We start from the raw sequence: 17,207 nt of genomic DNA, 5'->3' as shown, positions 1-17,207 counted from the left end.
AGTATCACCATACCCTTTAGATCAGCTAAATTACATATGCTTTAGAACACTATATTACAAAGTCCATAGTAACAGAAACAGCATGGTACTGCATTAAGAACAGAAACACAGACCAATGGAACAGAATTAAAGACTCAGACCTTATGTCAAGTAACTATAGCTACTTGATCTTTGACAAAGGAGCCAATAATGTAGACTGACAAAAAGACAGCATCTTCAACAAATGGTGTTGGAAAATTGGAGGAACATAAGGAGAAAAATGAAATTAGACACACCCACCTCCCCATACACAAAAATCAAGTCCACATGTATTAAAGATCTCAATATAAGACCTGAAACTCTTCTCCTACTGGAAGAAAAAGCAGGAGGCACTTTCCACCATATAGGAGCGGGGAAAGCCTTTCTAAATAAAACCTTTTGCACAGACAAACACACCATAAGCAGAGCCAATAGATTACTCACTGAATGGGAGAAGATTTTTACCAGCTATATATCACTGACAGAAGGAATCTACAAAGAACTCAAAAAATTAAACAATAAAAAAAAAATTAGTTTTTTTTTAAATTTTAGAGACTTCCAGTTAAGATGGCAACGTAGGTACCATGCCAAAGCAGACTAGGGGGCAAAAAGCCAAAAAACAATCTCAGCAAAATACACACTTTTACTAAAAAGTGAGGTGTATAGGAAATTGAAATGGCAGCGGAGAAGTAGGAAAGATCCAGAGCATCCAAGGCCGACACAGGCTGGCAAAAGCAGCTCCGGCAGGTCCACCAACTGCGGCAATGGCTGCGGCATGCCAGAAACCCACCAGGCTTGGCTTGAGCTGCAGGAAAAGCCAGGTGAGGGGAGCTTCCACTCACATCAGAGCTCCCTGCAAACTCAAGAAACGTGAAGGGAGAGCAGCAGAGAACAACGGAGAAGCAGATCACAAGGTAGAAGAACACGTGGAACAGCAAGAAAACTAGAGCATCTGCAGCCTCCCCTCCCCCACCACCATTGGCCTGCTCAAGCGAACAGAGCAGCTGTCCAGGGACCCAGCCACGCCAACTTGAACCGACAACGGGATCCAAGCAGGAGCAGAGGTAACTGGGATTACACCAGGGAAGGGTCTCACTTGGTCACAAGCTGACTTGGAACCCTCAACAGATCAGAAATCTTAACTTCCTTGTTGTCAGGATTAAGGGTATAGGTGGGGCACCACACACCCTAAGGGACAGTTAGAGGATCTGGTTGTCATAATACCTACTCTTGGATAAATACTCTGAGAGTCTTGAGAGCCACACCTAACACCTTAAGCTCCTACCCTGAAGTTATATAACATCAGATTGATACATCTAATAATACCAGCTAACTAGAAAATCCAATCGTTAAATAATCCAGGATGCAAAAATATATACATTACAACACAAGAAACACCAAAAATCAAGACAATATAAATCCACCAAAAAGTATTAATGCATCAGAAATAACCTCCAGTGAGAACGAGTTAGAGGAAATGCCTGAGAAAGATTTCAAAAGAATGATATGTTCAAAGAAGTCTGAGACTACATAGTGAATTCCAGGTCAGCCTGAGCTAGAGTGAGTCCCTACCTCGAAAAACCAAAACAAACAACAACAACAACAAAAATCTAACAATGACAATGTTGGCAAGCATGTGGGGAAAGAGGATGCATCATTTACTGTTGGTGGGAATGTAAACTTGTACAACTACTATGGAAATCAATTTGGAGATTACTGAAAAGGATGAACACAGACCTATCAACAGACCCAGTTATTCCCTTACTGGCCATTTATCCTAAATGCTCCATGCATCAATACAGAGACATTTGCTCAACCATGTTTATAGCTGCTTAATTATAGCTTATAGTTCTTATAGCTAAGAACTGGAATCATCCCCGATGCCCATCATTGGATAAATGGATAACAAAGTTGTAATACATGTACACCATGGAATTCTACTCAGCAGTAAGAAAATTTGCAGAAAAACGGACAAACTTGGAACACAATCAGAGTAAGATAAATGCTGCATGGTGTCACTTATCTGAGGTTCCTAACCTGGACTTGCTCAAGTTGCTGTCATACCTGATAGTCAACTCAAAGCCCAGTCAACATGGATGGTATGGTTTGAGGGGAGGGGAAGAAAAGGGGAGGAGAAAAACAAACAAAATTAAATCCAAAATAAGCTGATACCACAGAAACCTTTATCCTTGGAGGTAACCTAAAAGATATAACCCTCAAAAGGAGTAAGGGGGAAGCACCTGAAAAGTAAGGCTCTGGTGAGGGTAGGATAAAGCTTAAGCTTAAAAGAAAAAATTTTTTTTCTGTCTCTGACCTGAAACTCCCAGTACCAGAGACTAGTTGCTACCCACACTGAGCTATTGATCAGATAGACCTAGGAGGTCCCCAAATCAAGACAGCTTTCTGTCAAAGCACTTGATTACCTGCCTGAAGCAAAAACTAAGACCCTATTGCTGAAGACACTATATGCTACTGACACAGAGCACAGAGAGACCTGGCTGGAATTCAGAAGAAGCCAGTCCCCAGACAGTTAGACTATCTAGTACTGGAAAGTGCTACATGAACTACTGGGGGAAAATGGCCAACAATGGTCTGAGCAACCAGAAGTCTAGCCTACTCAGAAGCAAATACCCTGACACGATGTACACACCAATGCAATAGTGGCACACAGCCTCAGCAGGTAACCAATAGCTTTCTGACTGGCTATGAGATCCACTCAGTGTAAAGGAACCCATATCTGGAATTGGGAATCAGATCAGTATCCTATTTAGACAAAGATTAGGCTCTCCAGTATCAAGCTCTCACTTGTCTTTGGCTTAAAGAGGGGTTACATACAATCAAATTCTTCCTAAATTAATAATGCTTATCCCATTTAAACTATGCTGACTTCACTCTCCATTAAGAATCTGCTCTTCTTTTTAAAAGAAGGCAGCAAGAGCAGAGGAGATAAACTACCCCTTGCACTTCAGCCAAGCCACAGTTGAATTCATAGAGGAAGACCGCAAGAGTGCTGCTTCCATGCTGTTCCTGATAATCAGTGCCAGGATGGAGACAGACCCTGAGAATACTCAACACCTACCAAAGCAGAGATCCAGAGGGTCCTAAGAGCTCATCACTGAAGTACACTTAAAACTCACCTACCACAGCTCAGAGAATTTTGCAGAAGGGGCAGAAAGACTGTAAGAGCCACAGGTTGAGACATCATGCCCAGAGGCATTCCCTCCCCCACCTCAAAATAACTGACTGCTGCTCCCACAACACATAAACTACAACCCCACGGGGAATACCTGTGAACCCTACTGAGAAGCATCCCAAACAGAAGCAGGGATGAGAAAAAAGAGGGTACCAACACATAATGTATCCATATAAAATATCTTGTTAATAATAATAAACATAAAAAGAAAAAAAAGTAATAGCAAGCAAGGCATGGTGGCTCACACATTTAATCCCTGCACTTGAGATGCTGAGGTAAAATTACCATGAGTTCCAGGCCAACCTGGTCTAGAGTAAAATCCTGTATCAAAACCATATAAAAAAAATAAAAGGGCTGGAGAGATGGCTTCATGGTTAAGGAGCTTGCTTCCAAAGCCAAAGGACCCAGGTTCAATTCCCCAAGACCCAAGTAAACCAGATGTACAAAGTGGCACATGCTTCTGGAGTTCATTTGCAGTGGCTGAAGGCCCTGATATGACCATTCTCTCTCTCTCTCTCGCGAATAAGTAAGTTAAAAATATTTTTGGGGGGCTGGAGAGATGGCTTAGCGGTTAAGTGCTTGCCTGTGAAGCCTAAGGACCCCGGTTCGAGGCTCGGTTCCCCAGGTCCCACGTTAGCCAGATGCACAAGGGGGCGCACGCGTCTGGAGTTCGTTTGCAGAGGCTGGAAGCCCTGGCACGCCCATTCTCTCTCTCTCCCTCTGTCTTTCTCTCTGTGTCTGTCGCTCTCAAATAAATAAATTTTTTTAAAAAAATATATTTTTTAGAAGTTTCCAAATCTGGAAACAAAATCTAAACATCCAAGGGGAAAAAAAAATCCAACATTAAAGAAGTTCTAATATATATACTGCAGCAACCTTAATAGAAACTTTAATTAAAGGCCAGGCAAGTAGAGGGGGATGATATATTACAAGTGCTAAAAGAATAATTGCCAATTAGAGAGTAAAGATCAGAGATGGCTGAATGAAGGTGCTCCATGCATGACTACAACAGGAAAGAACCAAAATGACATGAAAAACCCACTAAGGTAGATCTATGGAAGTAAAGAAAACCCTAAACCATATGGCCATCTATAGGGAAGAACACAGACAAGTACAACTTCAACCTTAGGTTTGAGGAGTGATCTTTATGCTGCCAACCACCATCCTAACATACCAGCAGTCCTAACTGCAGAATTTGTTTTTAAATTTTTTGGTGCTGGGTGTGGAACCCAGGGCTTTGCAGGGGCACTACCACTGGACTATACCCCTTATCCCTTCAGAGGTTTTAGATCATTTAAGGAGCTGGTTGGTGTGACAGCCCTGCTCCAAAAGGGAACCAACAGTCCCTAAGCCCAGGATTTAAGCAACAGCCACTACCAGATATCACTCTAGCTTAGGGGCCAGTGGCCAGCTTCCTGATACTGCCAGAAGCCTTGGCTCTGTATGGGCCTCACAGTCCCTTTGCATCTTGCAGCTTCAGAGCAGCAGGTGCAGCCACAAGCTACAGTCCCACCTGCACACACCCCACAGGAAATAGGGTCTCCTTTCCTGACCCACAGCCTTAGCACTGCAGCCTTTGATACAGTCCTAGCTTCATCTATGCCTGTTCATCAGAAACTGTGGAAGGTTCCAGCCACTTCCAGCAGATGCAGGAACCACTGTCCAAATCCCCAACCACCTTACTCTGTAGGAACTAGGTAAAGTCTCCTTCCCAACCTGCTGACTTAAGACTGTGGCAGTAAATACCAAAATCCCAGAATCCCCCTCTCATGTGTCTCAGAACCCCAGAAAGGTCCTGCTATCCTTTTGACCTAGAATGTCCTCCAAAGGCCTGTGTTGTTTACCACTGGACTCCTCAGCTTGTGGTGCTAGTGGTAGGTGATGAAACTTTTAGTAGCTAGAGCTAAGTGGGAATAATTTAGGACTATGCCCTTGGCAAGGATAATAGGAAATTGGTATCTTCTCTTTGCTTCTCACTTCCCAACCTACTGGTTAGCCAACAGGTAAGCAGCAGCTTCTGCTGTGGATTCCTCACCACAGGCCCCAAGGCAAAAGAGCCAACTAACCAAGGACTAAAACCTCTGAAACTGTCACCTAAAATAAACTTTTCCTTGTAAGTTATTTATCTCACATAATTTGTCATAGTGTTGGAAAGCTAACATAGGTCCCATCCATGCCCAGAACTCTAGAAACAGAAGTATCAACACCCCAAACCTGGCATATGTACACCCCCACCCAACTGGAACTAGCAAAGGTCTCCTCCCCAGCCTATAAGGCCTTGGAACTACAGCTGCTGGAGTAAAAAGAAAGTGAATGTTAAGTGTTGTCACCACAAACATAATTATGTAAATATTTCTTATTTAGCTAGATTCATTCATTCCACAGTGTGTATGTGTGCATGTATATGTTATATGCATGTATAAAACATCAAAATGTCATAATGTACATGATAAATACACACAACTTTATCTATCAACTAAAAAATTAAAACACAAAATCTCTCTAGTGTTTATACAGTAAATGTTCCAGGGATGTAAGAGTGGATACAAGGAGTCCACATAGGCTGCCACTGAATTAGACCTGGCAAAGAAGTGGATGAATCAGAATGGTAGTTGGAGTAGAGAATGGTTGAAAATTGGCATGATTCTGATGCAACTCAAAATATTTGTAAATTCATCTGTGGCTTGAGAAACTCAGTTTTAAAGAAGCAAAACTTATACTGGCATCAGACTGCAAAAGATGAGCCCCTCAAAATTTATGCTGAATCGTGTACTTAAACTTGCTTCTTTTTCTTCTTGAACCCCTGATCCTCCATTCTCCACTTTTCTAAGTGTTTATATTACAGATTTGCACCTAAAACCTGGCTTAAATTTTCTTCTTTTATTAATTTTGTTTCTAATATTTTTTGTCTGAGAAAGAGAAAGGAGAAAGAGAGAGAGAATGGGCATGCCAGTGCCTCCAGCCACTGCAAACGAATTCCAGACAGTGTGTTCTACCTTGTGCATCTGGCTTACATGGGTCCTGGGGAATCGAACATAGGTCCTTTGGCTTTGCAGGCAAATGCCTTAACCACTAAGCCATTTCTCCAACCCAAATTTTCTTTTATGTTTACCTTCTTATTTATTTTTTTTTTTATTTACTTATTTGAGAGCAAGAGAAAGAGGCAGAGAGACGGAGAGAGCTAGAGAGAGAGAAAGAATGGGTGTGCCAGGGCCTCCAACCACTGCAAACAAAAAACAGACACATGTGCTACCTTGTGCATCTGGCTTACATGGATCCTGGGGAATCAAGCCTGGGTCCTTTGGCTTTACAGGCAAGTACCTTAACCACAAAGCCATCTCTCCAGCCCCCAATTTTCTTCTTTTAACAATTAATTTTATTTTATGATGATACATGAAGTTTTATTCGTAAATTGAATTATTTACCAAAATGTTTCTTTGTGCATAATTACTGGAATAACTGCTAGAAACACGAATTTAAAAGGTTGGCAGCAATCTAACAGCTGCTTAATAAATATTTGTGCAAGAACACCATACAAAAATCACTAAAACACAGGCTTTGAGCAATTGAAAGAGGTTATGCAAAATAAAAAACTCCAAACAGAATTAGACTGTTTGAAATAATACTTTTTTTTTTGAGGGGTGGGGAGGTTCCAAGGTAGGATCTGGCTCTAGCCATGGCTGACCTGGAATTCACTTTGTAGTCTCATGGTGGCCTAGAACCTATGGTGACCCTCCTACCTCTGCCTCCAAGTGCTGGGATTAAAGACATATACCATCACACCTGACTACATTTGGATTATTATTATGTTTTTTTTTTTTTCCAGCTAGCTCAGGCTGACCTGGAATTCACTATAGAGTCTCAGGGTGCCTCGAACTCATGGCGATCCTCCTACCTCTGCCTCCCAAGTGCTGGGATTAAAGGCGTGCGCCACCACGCCCAGCCTACATTTGGATTTTAAGAACTAAAATTATAAAAGTTCTAGATGCTAAGGATAAGTATGAACTTTATATAAGAAATCCATAAAAAATCAGATGATCAGCTCTGCTTATTCTCCACACAGCAAGATTTTAAAAGTAGAGGATAACTTTACCACTTAATGGGCTTAATGACTATAAAAATAAATTGATTATATTTTTATCTAATTTTATCTTCCAAATCAACTAAGCTGGTATGCAAGCCCTATGAAGCAGCACATTTAACTGCAACTACTTTACTATTGATCATACCCTGAATGCCTGGCACATTCTAACCTTTAAATGCTGTGGTTTGAGAAAACCACATGAGTATACTTTCTCTTCATTCTAAGCTTTTACTGAGACCCCCAAGTTTGTACTTTTTTATGGCAAAATTGGCTAAGAAGTCATCATTTTTTTTCTTCACTGCCTGAGTTGTTCTATAGAAGAGTACCTGGCACAAATATAGAATCCTCTGCACACCAGCGACAACTGCTCTAATGACCTGAGGTCCAAGTCATTAGACACCACCCACCGGAAGATGTACATCAGGACTTCCATCGGCAGCACTGCAATAAAGAACCATCCTTCAGTGACTCTCCTACATGTCACTCTACTGTCAAAGCCACGTTCTTAGTACATTGATGCATTGCAAGATATTTATACATCAAACCCTCAGTACTGCTCAGAGAGATAGCATAAGTATATTAACTGCCTAATAGTAAACAATGAAGCCTAATATCAAGATACAAACATTTTTGTTTTCAGTAGAGACCTAAAGCTACTTATATAAAGCATACTTTCCCTTGCATAATTATGTTTTCACCAAAATATATTAAAATAAGTGTGAGAAAAATGTACTACATATATGTGATCTATACTACATTTATTAACAATAAAAAGGTGTCCTTTTTTTGGTTTTGTTTAATTTTATTTGAAGTAGGCTGACCTGAAACTCATTCTATAATCCCAGGCTGGCCTCATATTCTCAGCAATTTTCCTACCTCTGACACCTGAGTGCTGGGATTAAAAGTGTGTGCCATGGGCTGGAGGGATGGCTTAGCGGTTAAGGCGTTTGCCTGCAAAGCCTAAGGACCTCACTTCAATTCCCCAGAACCCACATTAGCCAGATGCACAAGGGGGCACACTGATCTGGAGTTCATTTGCAGAGGCTGGAGTCCTTGGCACACCCATTCTCTCACTCTCTCTGTATCAAATAAATAAATAAATAAATAAAAATAAAAAATATTTTAAAAAAGTGTGCATCATCATGCCCAGCTTAAAATCACTTTGAAAATTTTAAACTTTCCTCCTGTAAGTAAAAACTATTTAATGTATGAAAAAAATTAAATATTTTGAGCTGGAGAGATGGCTTAGCAGTTAAGCACTTACCTAAGAAACCTAAGGACGCCGGTTTGAGGCTTGATTCCCCAGGACCCAGGTTGATCAGATGCACAAGGGGGCGCATGCATCTGGAGTTCATTTGCAGCAGCTAGAGGCCCTGGCATGCCCATTCTTTCTCTGTCTCTCTATCTCTGCCTCTTTCTCCCTGTCACTCTCAAATAAATAAATTAATTTAAAAAATCAAAAAGTAAATATTTTTAGTTATTTGTAAACACAGAGAAAGACAGGGAGAGAAAATAGGCATATAATGGCCTCTTGAGACTACAAGTGAACTCCAGATGCATGCACCACTTTGTGCACCCAGCTTTATGAAGAGTAGTGGGAATTGAACCTGAGCCAGTAGATTTTGCAAGCAAGTGCCTTTAACTGCTGAGCCATCTCCCCAGCCCAAATTTTTTTCTAAACCTTTAGCTGTCCATTCTGGCTGAAATGCTTAACACCACCAGTATTTCCATAATTTCCAAAGGGCTTTCTGATTCCATATCTTAGAGCTTCACTGAAAAACACACCCCTGAACAAATGCATTATAAACTCTGATGTTTCAGATGTTGAAAAGCATATATTGAAATAACTATCTCTTTACATATTATAACAAAGATTTCTCACTATCTTCTGAACTACAGCAGCAATTATCTGACTTCAGAAGTCCAAAAAATTTCACAGCAAAGTTCAAGTGTTTCTGAGTGAAAACAATCAGGAACCCACACCTGATATGTGAGTCTGACTGCTCTCAAGCTCAGGCTGACACAGTTTGAGTGCAGATTCCTGAAATGTGAGCTGTTGCTGGAAGCAGGACAAGAGATCTGCCATCTTGCTATCATCATCGTCTTCACTGCTGAAAGGAGGGAAGTGAATAAACAGTTTAGAGACTGATTGTTATAGCACTTTGAAATCTGCTTTTTTATAAAAAGCAAACTCTCTCTACTTTTTTAAAAGGTGGTAACACACATTCTGCCTTTACAACAAAGTATCCTACCAAGTTTATTTTGTTTTGTTTTGATTTCTTCTAAGCAACAACATGTCCATTTAGCAAAACAACAGTAGTTTCCCCACAATGGCCTCTAACCTCTGGATCCACAGGCTCTTGATCAGGTTTATAGTACCAGACATTATGCTGTACCTGCCAATTTTCCTTGTAAATAGTAGTTATGTTTATATCCATAGATTAGTGTAGCCATCAGCACTGGTCAGTGGGCACCTGAACTGCAGAGACTCATAACTGTTCAAAGTACTTAGAATAAGTGTTGAGTGCTCAGACAGAAATGGGACATCTACATCACTCCCTCTAAACCTCAGAAAACATCTCAAAAGAGGGGGAAGAAAGAATGTTAAGAGCCAGAAGAAGGAGCAAAGTGAGATGGAATGCTGTCCTAAAAGTGTGCAGTGATGCATTCCTGAGCTCACAGCAGTTATATTTAGCACAAGAGCTGCACAAGGTGGGGTCATCAACATCCTGTCATGGGGGTGGGACACAGGGTTCGGTCCTTTCCTGAGGATGTATAGGCAGATATTCATAGCTTGCTGGAAGGAACTCACAAGGCCCCAGCCCTCCTTGAGTTATCTACAGGCAGTTTATGGTCACTGGGGTAGGAAGAGACATTTTCTTCAGTGGTAATAAGCCAAATTCCTATATGTAAACTCCTTATTCAGGATCCTTCAAGAAACCCTAATAAAATGTAACAGATCGTTAACAATAAAACAAAACAGAAACAAAAAGGAAAAAAAAAAGTAGAAAGAGAACTAGTTGGAAAGAAACAGGGGATCAGTGGGAAGGAAACAAGAAAGGGTAATGGGGAAGTGAATATAATAAATTGCATTTTATACATATATGAAAAATGTCATAATGAAATTCATTTTTATGTGTAATTAATAGATGCTAATAACAAAGGAACATTGGCAAAGGGGAGAGAAAGAATCTTGCAAGGATGGGACAGGAAAGTAGGTAATAGATGAATAAGAATAATGTATAGTCACACTCATTACATACTCTTCACTTTGCCTACTAACTTAAATAATAAAAAGAGAAACACTGCCAGTAAGCATACAAACAAAAAAATATAAGTTAATAATCTCATGACAGAGCAAATAATATAATATAGTTAGTAGTTCCTTACCAATGAACAAATGAAAACACGTTTACTTTAGCAGTACTAATATCTTGTTTCTATGTTTTTTAACTATGGTTCCCACATTAATAGAATAAAATCACCATAATTTAACATTTTTTTCCTAATAAAATGTCTTTTTCAAAATATCAACATTCATTAACACATGTATCAATTAGCCTAGTTACATTTTAGTGCTTTCTATTTCAAATAGGTTCAGAATGTTGAAATGCATCCATTAGTTTACAACTTATAACCGCTTTAATTAAAAAGAAACCTTAACACCTTATTTTGTTATATCTATTCAAAATGTAAACCTTAATTTTTCCCTGATTCAAAAAAATTATACTACTTTATAAACAAGGACATATCAAACACGAATAATGAATAGCAAAGACACTTAATTATAACAAACTTCATGTAGTACTGTCTATCAAATTATATACGCACTAGCTATTTCCAATGCCATCACCATCTGGAGATCGGGTATAAGTAATCTTGAATTCTATATCAGGTACAAGTTGCATAGCCCTACGATAAAACTTGATGGCTAAAAGGGAAAAAAAAAAGATAAAGCTAAATTAGCTATGACTGCATATTTTTATCACGAATTTGATTACTCTTAACTGCAGTTCAATTTGACAGCTTTTTTTAATGAGCAGCCACTCTCTTTTCTACATGCAACAATAGTTCAGTAAACAAATTATTTCCAAACCATAGTGGCCAGAAACGTTTTTCTTAAAGCTCACATTTTATAGAAATTTGAGATAAATTTTACTATCTTTTTGTCATCCCCATGGAAAATATAGGACTCTCTATGCCTTAGTAGACATAATTTTATATGGTTGTCTCATTTTGGCTCTAAAAATACATTGTTACATCCCCAACAGAACTTAAAAAAATTTTTTTTGTTTGTTTATTTCTTTAAGAGCGACAGACAGAGAAAGAGGCAGATAGAGACAGAAAGAAATTGGGTGCGCCAGGGCTTCCAGCCACCGCAAACGAACTCCAGACGTGTACGCCCCCTTGTGCATCTGGCTAATGTGGGTCCTGGGGAATCGAGCCTCAAACCGGGGTCCTTAGGCTTCACAGGCAAGTGCTTAACCGCTAAGCCATCTCTCCAGCCCCCCAAACAGAACTTTTAAATAAACTTTTCTTTATAGGGCACAGACTTGAAGATGGTATGTTTCTTACTGAATAAAGAGTTGTTTCTGTTTTTTATTTTTTAATGTATTTATTTGCACACATATGTGTGTGTGCACATGCACACAAAAACACACACCAGGATTTCTGGCCACTGCAAATGAACTCCAGATACATGCACTACTTTGCATCCAACCTTATATGGGTGGCTAGGAAATCAAATCCAGACTGGAAGGAAGACTTTGCAAGCAAGCATCTTTAACCACTGAGCCATCTCCTCTTCAAATCCAACTTCCTCTAATGCATACTTCTCTCTTATGTAGCTTAATAACCTTTAAACCTCATATTTTTGTGTGCATGGGGGGCGGTATTTCTGAGACAAGGTCTTGCTACCCTTGATTGGCCTGCTAATCACTAAGTAGCTGAGGCTGGCCTCAAACTTATGGCAAGCCTCTTGACTCAACATTGCAAGTGCTGGGATTATGGATAAATGTTAACATGCCCTACTTAAATACTGGGTTTAAAAAAATTTATACACACACATATACATACACATACATACATACATACATACATACATACATACATATATATGAATGATTTATTGGAGAGGCAAATAGAGAGAATGGGCACGCCAGGGTCTTTAGCCACTGCAAATGAACTACAGATGTGCTACCTTGTGCATCTGGTTTACTTGGGTCCTGGGGAATCAAACCCGGGTCCTTAGGCTACGCAGGCAAGCACCTTAACCACTAAGCAATTTCTCCAGCCCAAATCCTGTTTTTATAACTCTCCTGATGAGGTGGTTTGCAGCTTTAATATTCAATAATATCTCCCCATTAGTCAGAGAAGCTTGAGGATATAAAGGCTAATCTCCCCCCATCTTTTTTTTGCCTTTGATGACATTCGTGCTGTTTGATCTATTTTGCCATGCTCTAATATTCTGAGTGATTTCCAATGCACTAACTAGAGGTGGGAATCTCACAAAACAATGAAGATTGCGTAAGGGACTTGACCAGTCAGACAGTGTGTATGTGGTGGGGGGTGTATGTACACATGTTCATGTGAAAGTCAGGGGTTGTTACTGGGGGAGGGGAGTCTTCCTCAGTTGTTCTTTCTATCTTATTCTTTGAGGTTGTGCCTCTTCTAAACCCAGAGCACATCTACTTGGCTATACAAGCTAGCCAATGAGCTCCAGAGATTCTGTGTCTACCTCCCCAGTTCTGGGATTAAGGATGCATGTCACCACACTCAACATATATATAGGTTCTGGGGATCCAAACTCAAGTCCACATGCTTGCACAGCAAGTATTTCACTCACTGAGCCATCTAACCTGCCCTAGACTCTCAAAATATGCATAAAAATAAAAAATAGAAAATCAGGGCTGGAGAGATGGCTTAGCGGTTAAGCGCTTGCCTGTGAAGCCTAAGGACCCCGGTTCGAGGCTCGGTTCCCCAGGTCCCACGTTAGCCAGATGCACAAGGGGGCGCATGCGTCTAGAGTTCGCTTGCAGTGGCTGGAAGCCCTGGTGTGCCCATTCTCTCTCTCTCTCTCCCTCTATCTGTCTTTCGCTCTGTGTCTGTCGCTCTCAAATAAATAAATAAATAAAATAGAAAATCGTTCCAATAAACACAGTTTAATCATTTTGTTTATATATTAATTACTTTTTGTTTGTATATGTGTGCATGTGTGTGTGGGCATGCATGCGTGTATATGCACATGTGGAGGCCAGAGGTTGACATTAGGTGATTTTCATGATCTCTCTCCACTCTATTTACCAAAGCAGGGCCCTCTCACGTAACTACAGCTTGCTGATGCGGCTAGTCTAGCTAACCAGCTTGCCCCAGGGACCTCATCTCCATGTCCCAAATTACTGGGATTACAGGTGGATTGCACTGACTCAGCATGTAAGTGGGTGCTAGGGATCCAAGCTCCAGTCCTCACGCTTGCACAGCAAGCACGTTATTCACTAAGCCATCTCCCTTTCTGGCAATGTTGGCAATGGAGCCCAGGTCTTACATGCTAAGCAAGCAATCTACCAGTATGCTATTATTTCTAACCTCATCAATGCATTTCTACTGGGTCTACAAAGGACAAAGTCCAAGCACATTCTTCTGGTGAAAGTGTAATGTAAAAAGGCACCTATATGTTTTTTTTTTTAATTTAATCCTTTACATTCTATACCACTATAATAATTTTCATTCATGAAAGGAGCATATCCTATTTTAAAATGAATACAATTTTTAACAACTTTATTAATAGATACTAAAATTAAATGCAGAAACCTTATTTTACTCATCCTACAAATATAACTTTATCTTGCGATAGTTTTTGTATAGAACCAAGTCATATACACATTAATTAACTGACTAATTAATTATTTACAGGGTCTCACCATGTAACCTTTGATGGCATTAGGTAGACCAGGCTAACCTTGAACTTGCAGTGACCCTCCTATTTTTTCCTCCCAAATGCTGGGATTATAGGCATGCATGAGATCTCCATACCCAGTCACTATTTTTGATTTTTAAAATGAATTCAAGTAGAGGGAGGAGAATGTTCTATGTCAAACAGGTCTTAGTACAAAAAATATTGGTTGTAAGCCGGGTATGGTGGTGCACACCTTTAATCCTAACACTTGGGAGGCAGAGGTAGGAGGATCACCATGAGTTTGAGGCCACCCTGAGACTACATAGTGAATTCCACGTCAGCCTGAGCTAGAGTGAGACCCTACCTCGAAAAAAAAATTGGTTGTTAACATTGAGAAACATCCTAGCTACATGATCCATCGCTTTTACCTTCATAGAGAGCTCCATTTTGTTCTTCTTCTACTGCTTTTAGGAAGAGTTCTCGAGCCTATAAAATTCAAAATAATTTTTTGAAAATCTGTATTAAAAGTACTTATTATTGTGATGGCTCATGCCAGCACAAGACGTGTACAATATGAGGACCATTAACACTCCATCATAGATGGTAGAGGAGAGAAAAAGAAAACAAAACATCAAAGTAGGAGAGGGACTAGCTGGAAATATGCCCATGGCCTGTGGAAGGGGGAGGCAAGGAAGGAGGAGATTATAACCAAATATATTATATGCGTATATAAAAATCAGTAATATTTTTAAAGGCAGTCTTAAAATGTTGTAGACTATCTAATGCCATTTATGTAACATTCTTGGGAAGTAAAAATTGTAAAATGGAGAACAGATTACTAGTGTTTGCCTGGTTAGGGAAAATGGGAGGAAATGTAACTATAAACATGAGGAATGCTTTTTTTTTTAAATTATTTTTATTTATTTATTTGAAAGTGACAGAGAAAGAGGCAGATAGAGGCAGAGAGAGAATGGGCACGCCAAGGCCTCCAGCCACTGCAAACGATCTCCAGACACGTGCGCCCCCTTGTGCATCTGGCTAACGTGGGTCCTGGGGAATCGAGCCTCGAACCAGGGTCCTTAGGCTTCACAGGCAAGCACTTAACCACTAAGACATCTCTCCAGCCCATGAGGAATGCTTTTGATAGTCTGTGAAAGTTGTCAGAATCTAAATGAAGTCACTTATGGTAACCCTAGCAAAATAAAGATTGGGGAATATGAATAAAGAGCCTTTTGCACAATTTGCCTAATACCATACTAGAACCAAAACTTTGGCCCAAATGCCATGGCAACCTCACACTGATACTTTTGCAAGGACACCTAACTAGCAGCTGTTTGCCTATTCAACCCTGGGCTGACCTTTGTAGCCTCTGCTTCAACTGAGATATGTATACTTGCTTCAATATGAGATATGTTATTTTTTCATTTTTCCTTTAAAAACCCTTGGTTTCATTTGCTCCCCAGATATGCCCTTGGTCTGTCATATTATGGTCCAGATTTCTGCTCATTCCACAATAAAAATCGTTGTTCTAGCTTTCTCTCTCTCTCTCTCTCTCTCTCTCTCTCTCTCTCTCTGTGTGTGTGTGTGTGTGTGTGTGTGTGCGCACGCACATTATAAATGGCATGCATGTGTCACAGAGTACGTGGGGAGGTCAAAAGACAACCTTGCAGTGATTGATCTCTCCTTCCACCTTGCTTGAGAAAGGGTCTGTCTCCTGCTGTTATTTCTGGTATTGGGAGGTCAGACTATCTGGTTCTCAAGCTTCAGGAGTCTACCGAATCCACCTCCTTGGGATGAGAGAGGCAGGTGACATCTGTGTCCAGCTTTATGTGGGTGCTGGAAACCCTAAACTCCCATCAGTAGGCTTGCAAAGCAAGTACCTTTTTACCACTGAGTGATAATCTCAGTTCCCCACCCCTTATTTTCTCTTGAGATAAGGTCCCCTATATAGCCCATGCTGGCCTCCAACTTACAATCTTCCTGCCTCAGACAATCAAGTGCTAGAATTACATATTATCATGCCTGGCTATTACTTTTTTTTTTTTTTTCAGGGGAAGGGGGCAGTCACTTTCTTCATTCTTATTTAATTTGGCAAGTTAACTATATTGATTGTACCTATGTAATAAAATTGCATACATCTACCTATATACATACATGCAGACAGGTGCTTATAAACTAGGAAATCTGAATAAGCTCTGTATATTATACCAATGTCTATTTTCTACTTATGCAAGATGTCACTTATGTCACTACAGTATGATAATATATACTAAGTTATATTAGTGAAAATTCCTCTGTACCAATAAAAGAGGAAAAAGGTAATTTGTCAAAACATCTTTAGTACTTACCTTTTCTTCCTTTGCCAGTTCTTGCTTTCCTTTGGTATCTGCAGCTGCTTTCAGTACACAGCTTCTTCCTGGTCTGTAAGTTCGCATTTCTAAATTGTTAGAACCTACACCTGGGGCAAGTTCAAACATCCACTGAGCTCGGAACATCTGGAGTTGTGCCTAAGAGGAGAAAGTATTTCATGACCCCCTTCAAGGGAGGGAAATTAAACTCTGGAACAATTTATCAACATGCCCAACATCTTCCATTGCTTTCTAAAATCATAAAACTGTCTTAGATTAAATATCTGCTAATCGGGCTGGAGAGATGGCTTAGCGGTTAAGTGCTTGCCTGTGAAGCCTAAGGACCCCAGTTCAAGGCTCGATTCCCCAGGACCCACGTTAGCCAGATGCACAAGGGGGCACATGCGTCTGGAGTCCGTTTGCAGTGGCTGGAGGTCCTGGCGTGCCCATTCTCTCTCTCTCTTTCTCTCTCTCTCTGCCTCTTTCTCTCTCTGTTGCTCTCAACTAACTAAATAAAAATGAACAAGAAAAAAATATCTGCTAATCCTTACCTTCAAAAATCATTTCTGCTTAAAATTTTAAAGAATAAAAACTAATGTAAAGTATGTCTACAGAGCAAAAAAAAAAAAAAAAAAAAAAAAAAACTAACAGAATTGAATAGCCAAACTT

The 17,207-nt window shown here is 40.1% G+C and overlaps 1 protein-coding gene across 4 annotated transcripts in view; it reads right to left on the bottom strand.

Moving 5' to 3' along the window:
* Fbxo9 (F-box protein 9) overlaps positions 1-17,207 on the bottom strand; it is a 51,259-nt gene that overhangs the window by 19,405 nt on the left and 14,647 nt on the right. For 3 of the 4 annotated variants that reach the window (XM_045160799.1, XM_045160796.1, XM_045160797.1), the window contains exons 3-7: positions 16,539-16,697; positions 14,619-14,676; positions 11,127-11,226; positions 9,279-9,406; positions 7,622-7,736 (exon numbers count right to left, since the gene is read on the bottom strand). In XM_045160799.1, coding sequence (XP_045016734.1) covers positions 7,622-7,736; positions 9,279-9,406; positions 11,127-11,226; positions 14,619-14,676; positions 16,539-16,697 — 560 coding nt within the window. The remainder of the gene's footprint in view (positions 1-7,621; positions 7,737-9,278; positions 9,407-11,126; positions 11,227-14,618; positions 14,677-16,538; positions 16,698-17,207) is intronic. The other variant, XM_045160798.1, reaches the window with a different exon arrangement.

Source organism: Jaculus jaculus, chromosome 10 (assembly GCF_020740685.1).
Source record: "Jaculus jaculus isolate mJacJac1 chromosome 10, mJacJac1.mat.Y.cur, whole genome shotgun sequence".
In the NCBI taxonomy this organism is placed as follows: domain Eukaryota; kingdom Metazoa; phylum Chordata; class Mammalia; order Rodentia; family Dipodidae; genus Jaculus; species Jaculus jaculus.
The sequence above is the reverse complement of the archived record's forward strand: the minus strand, read 5'-3'. Positions and strand labels throughout refer to the sequence as shown.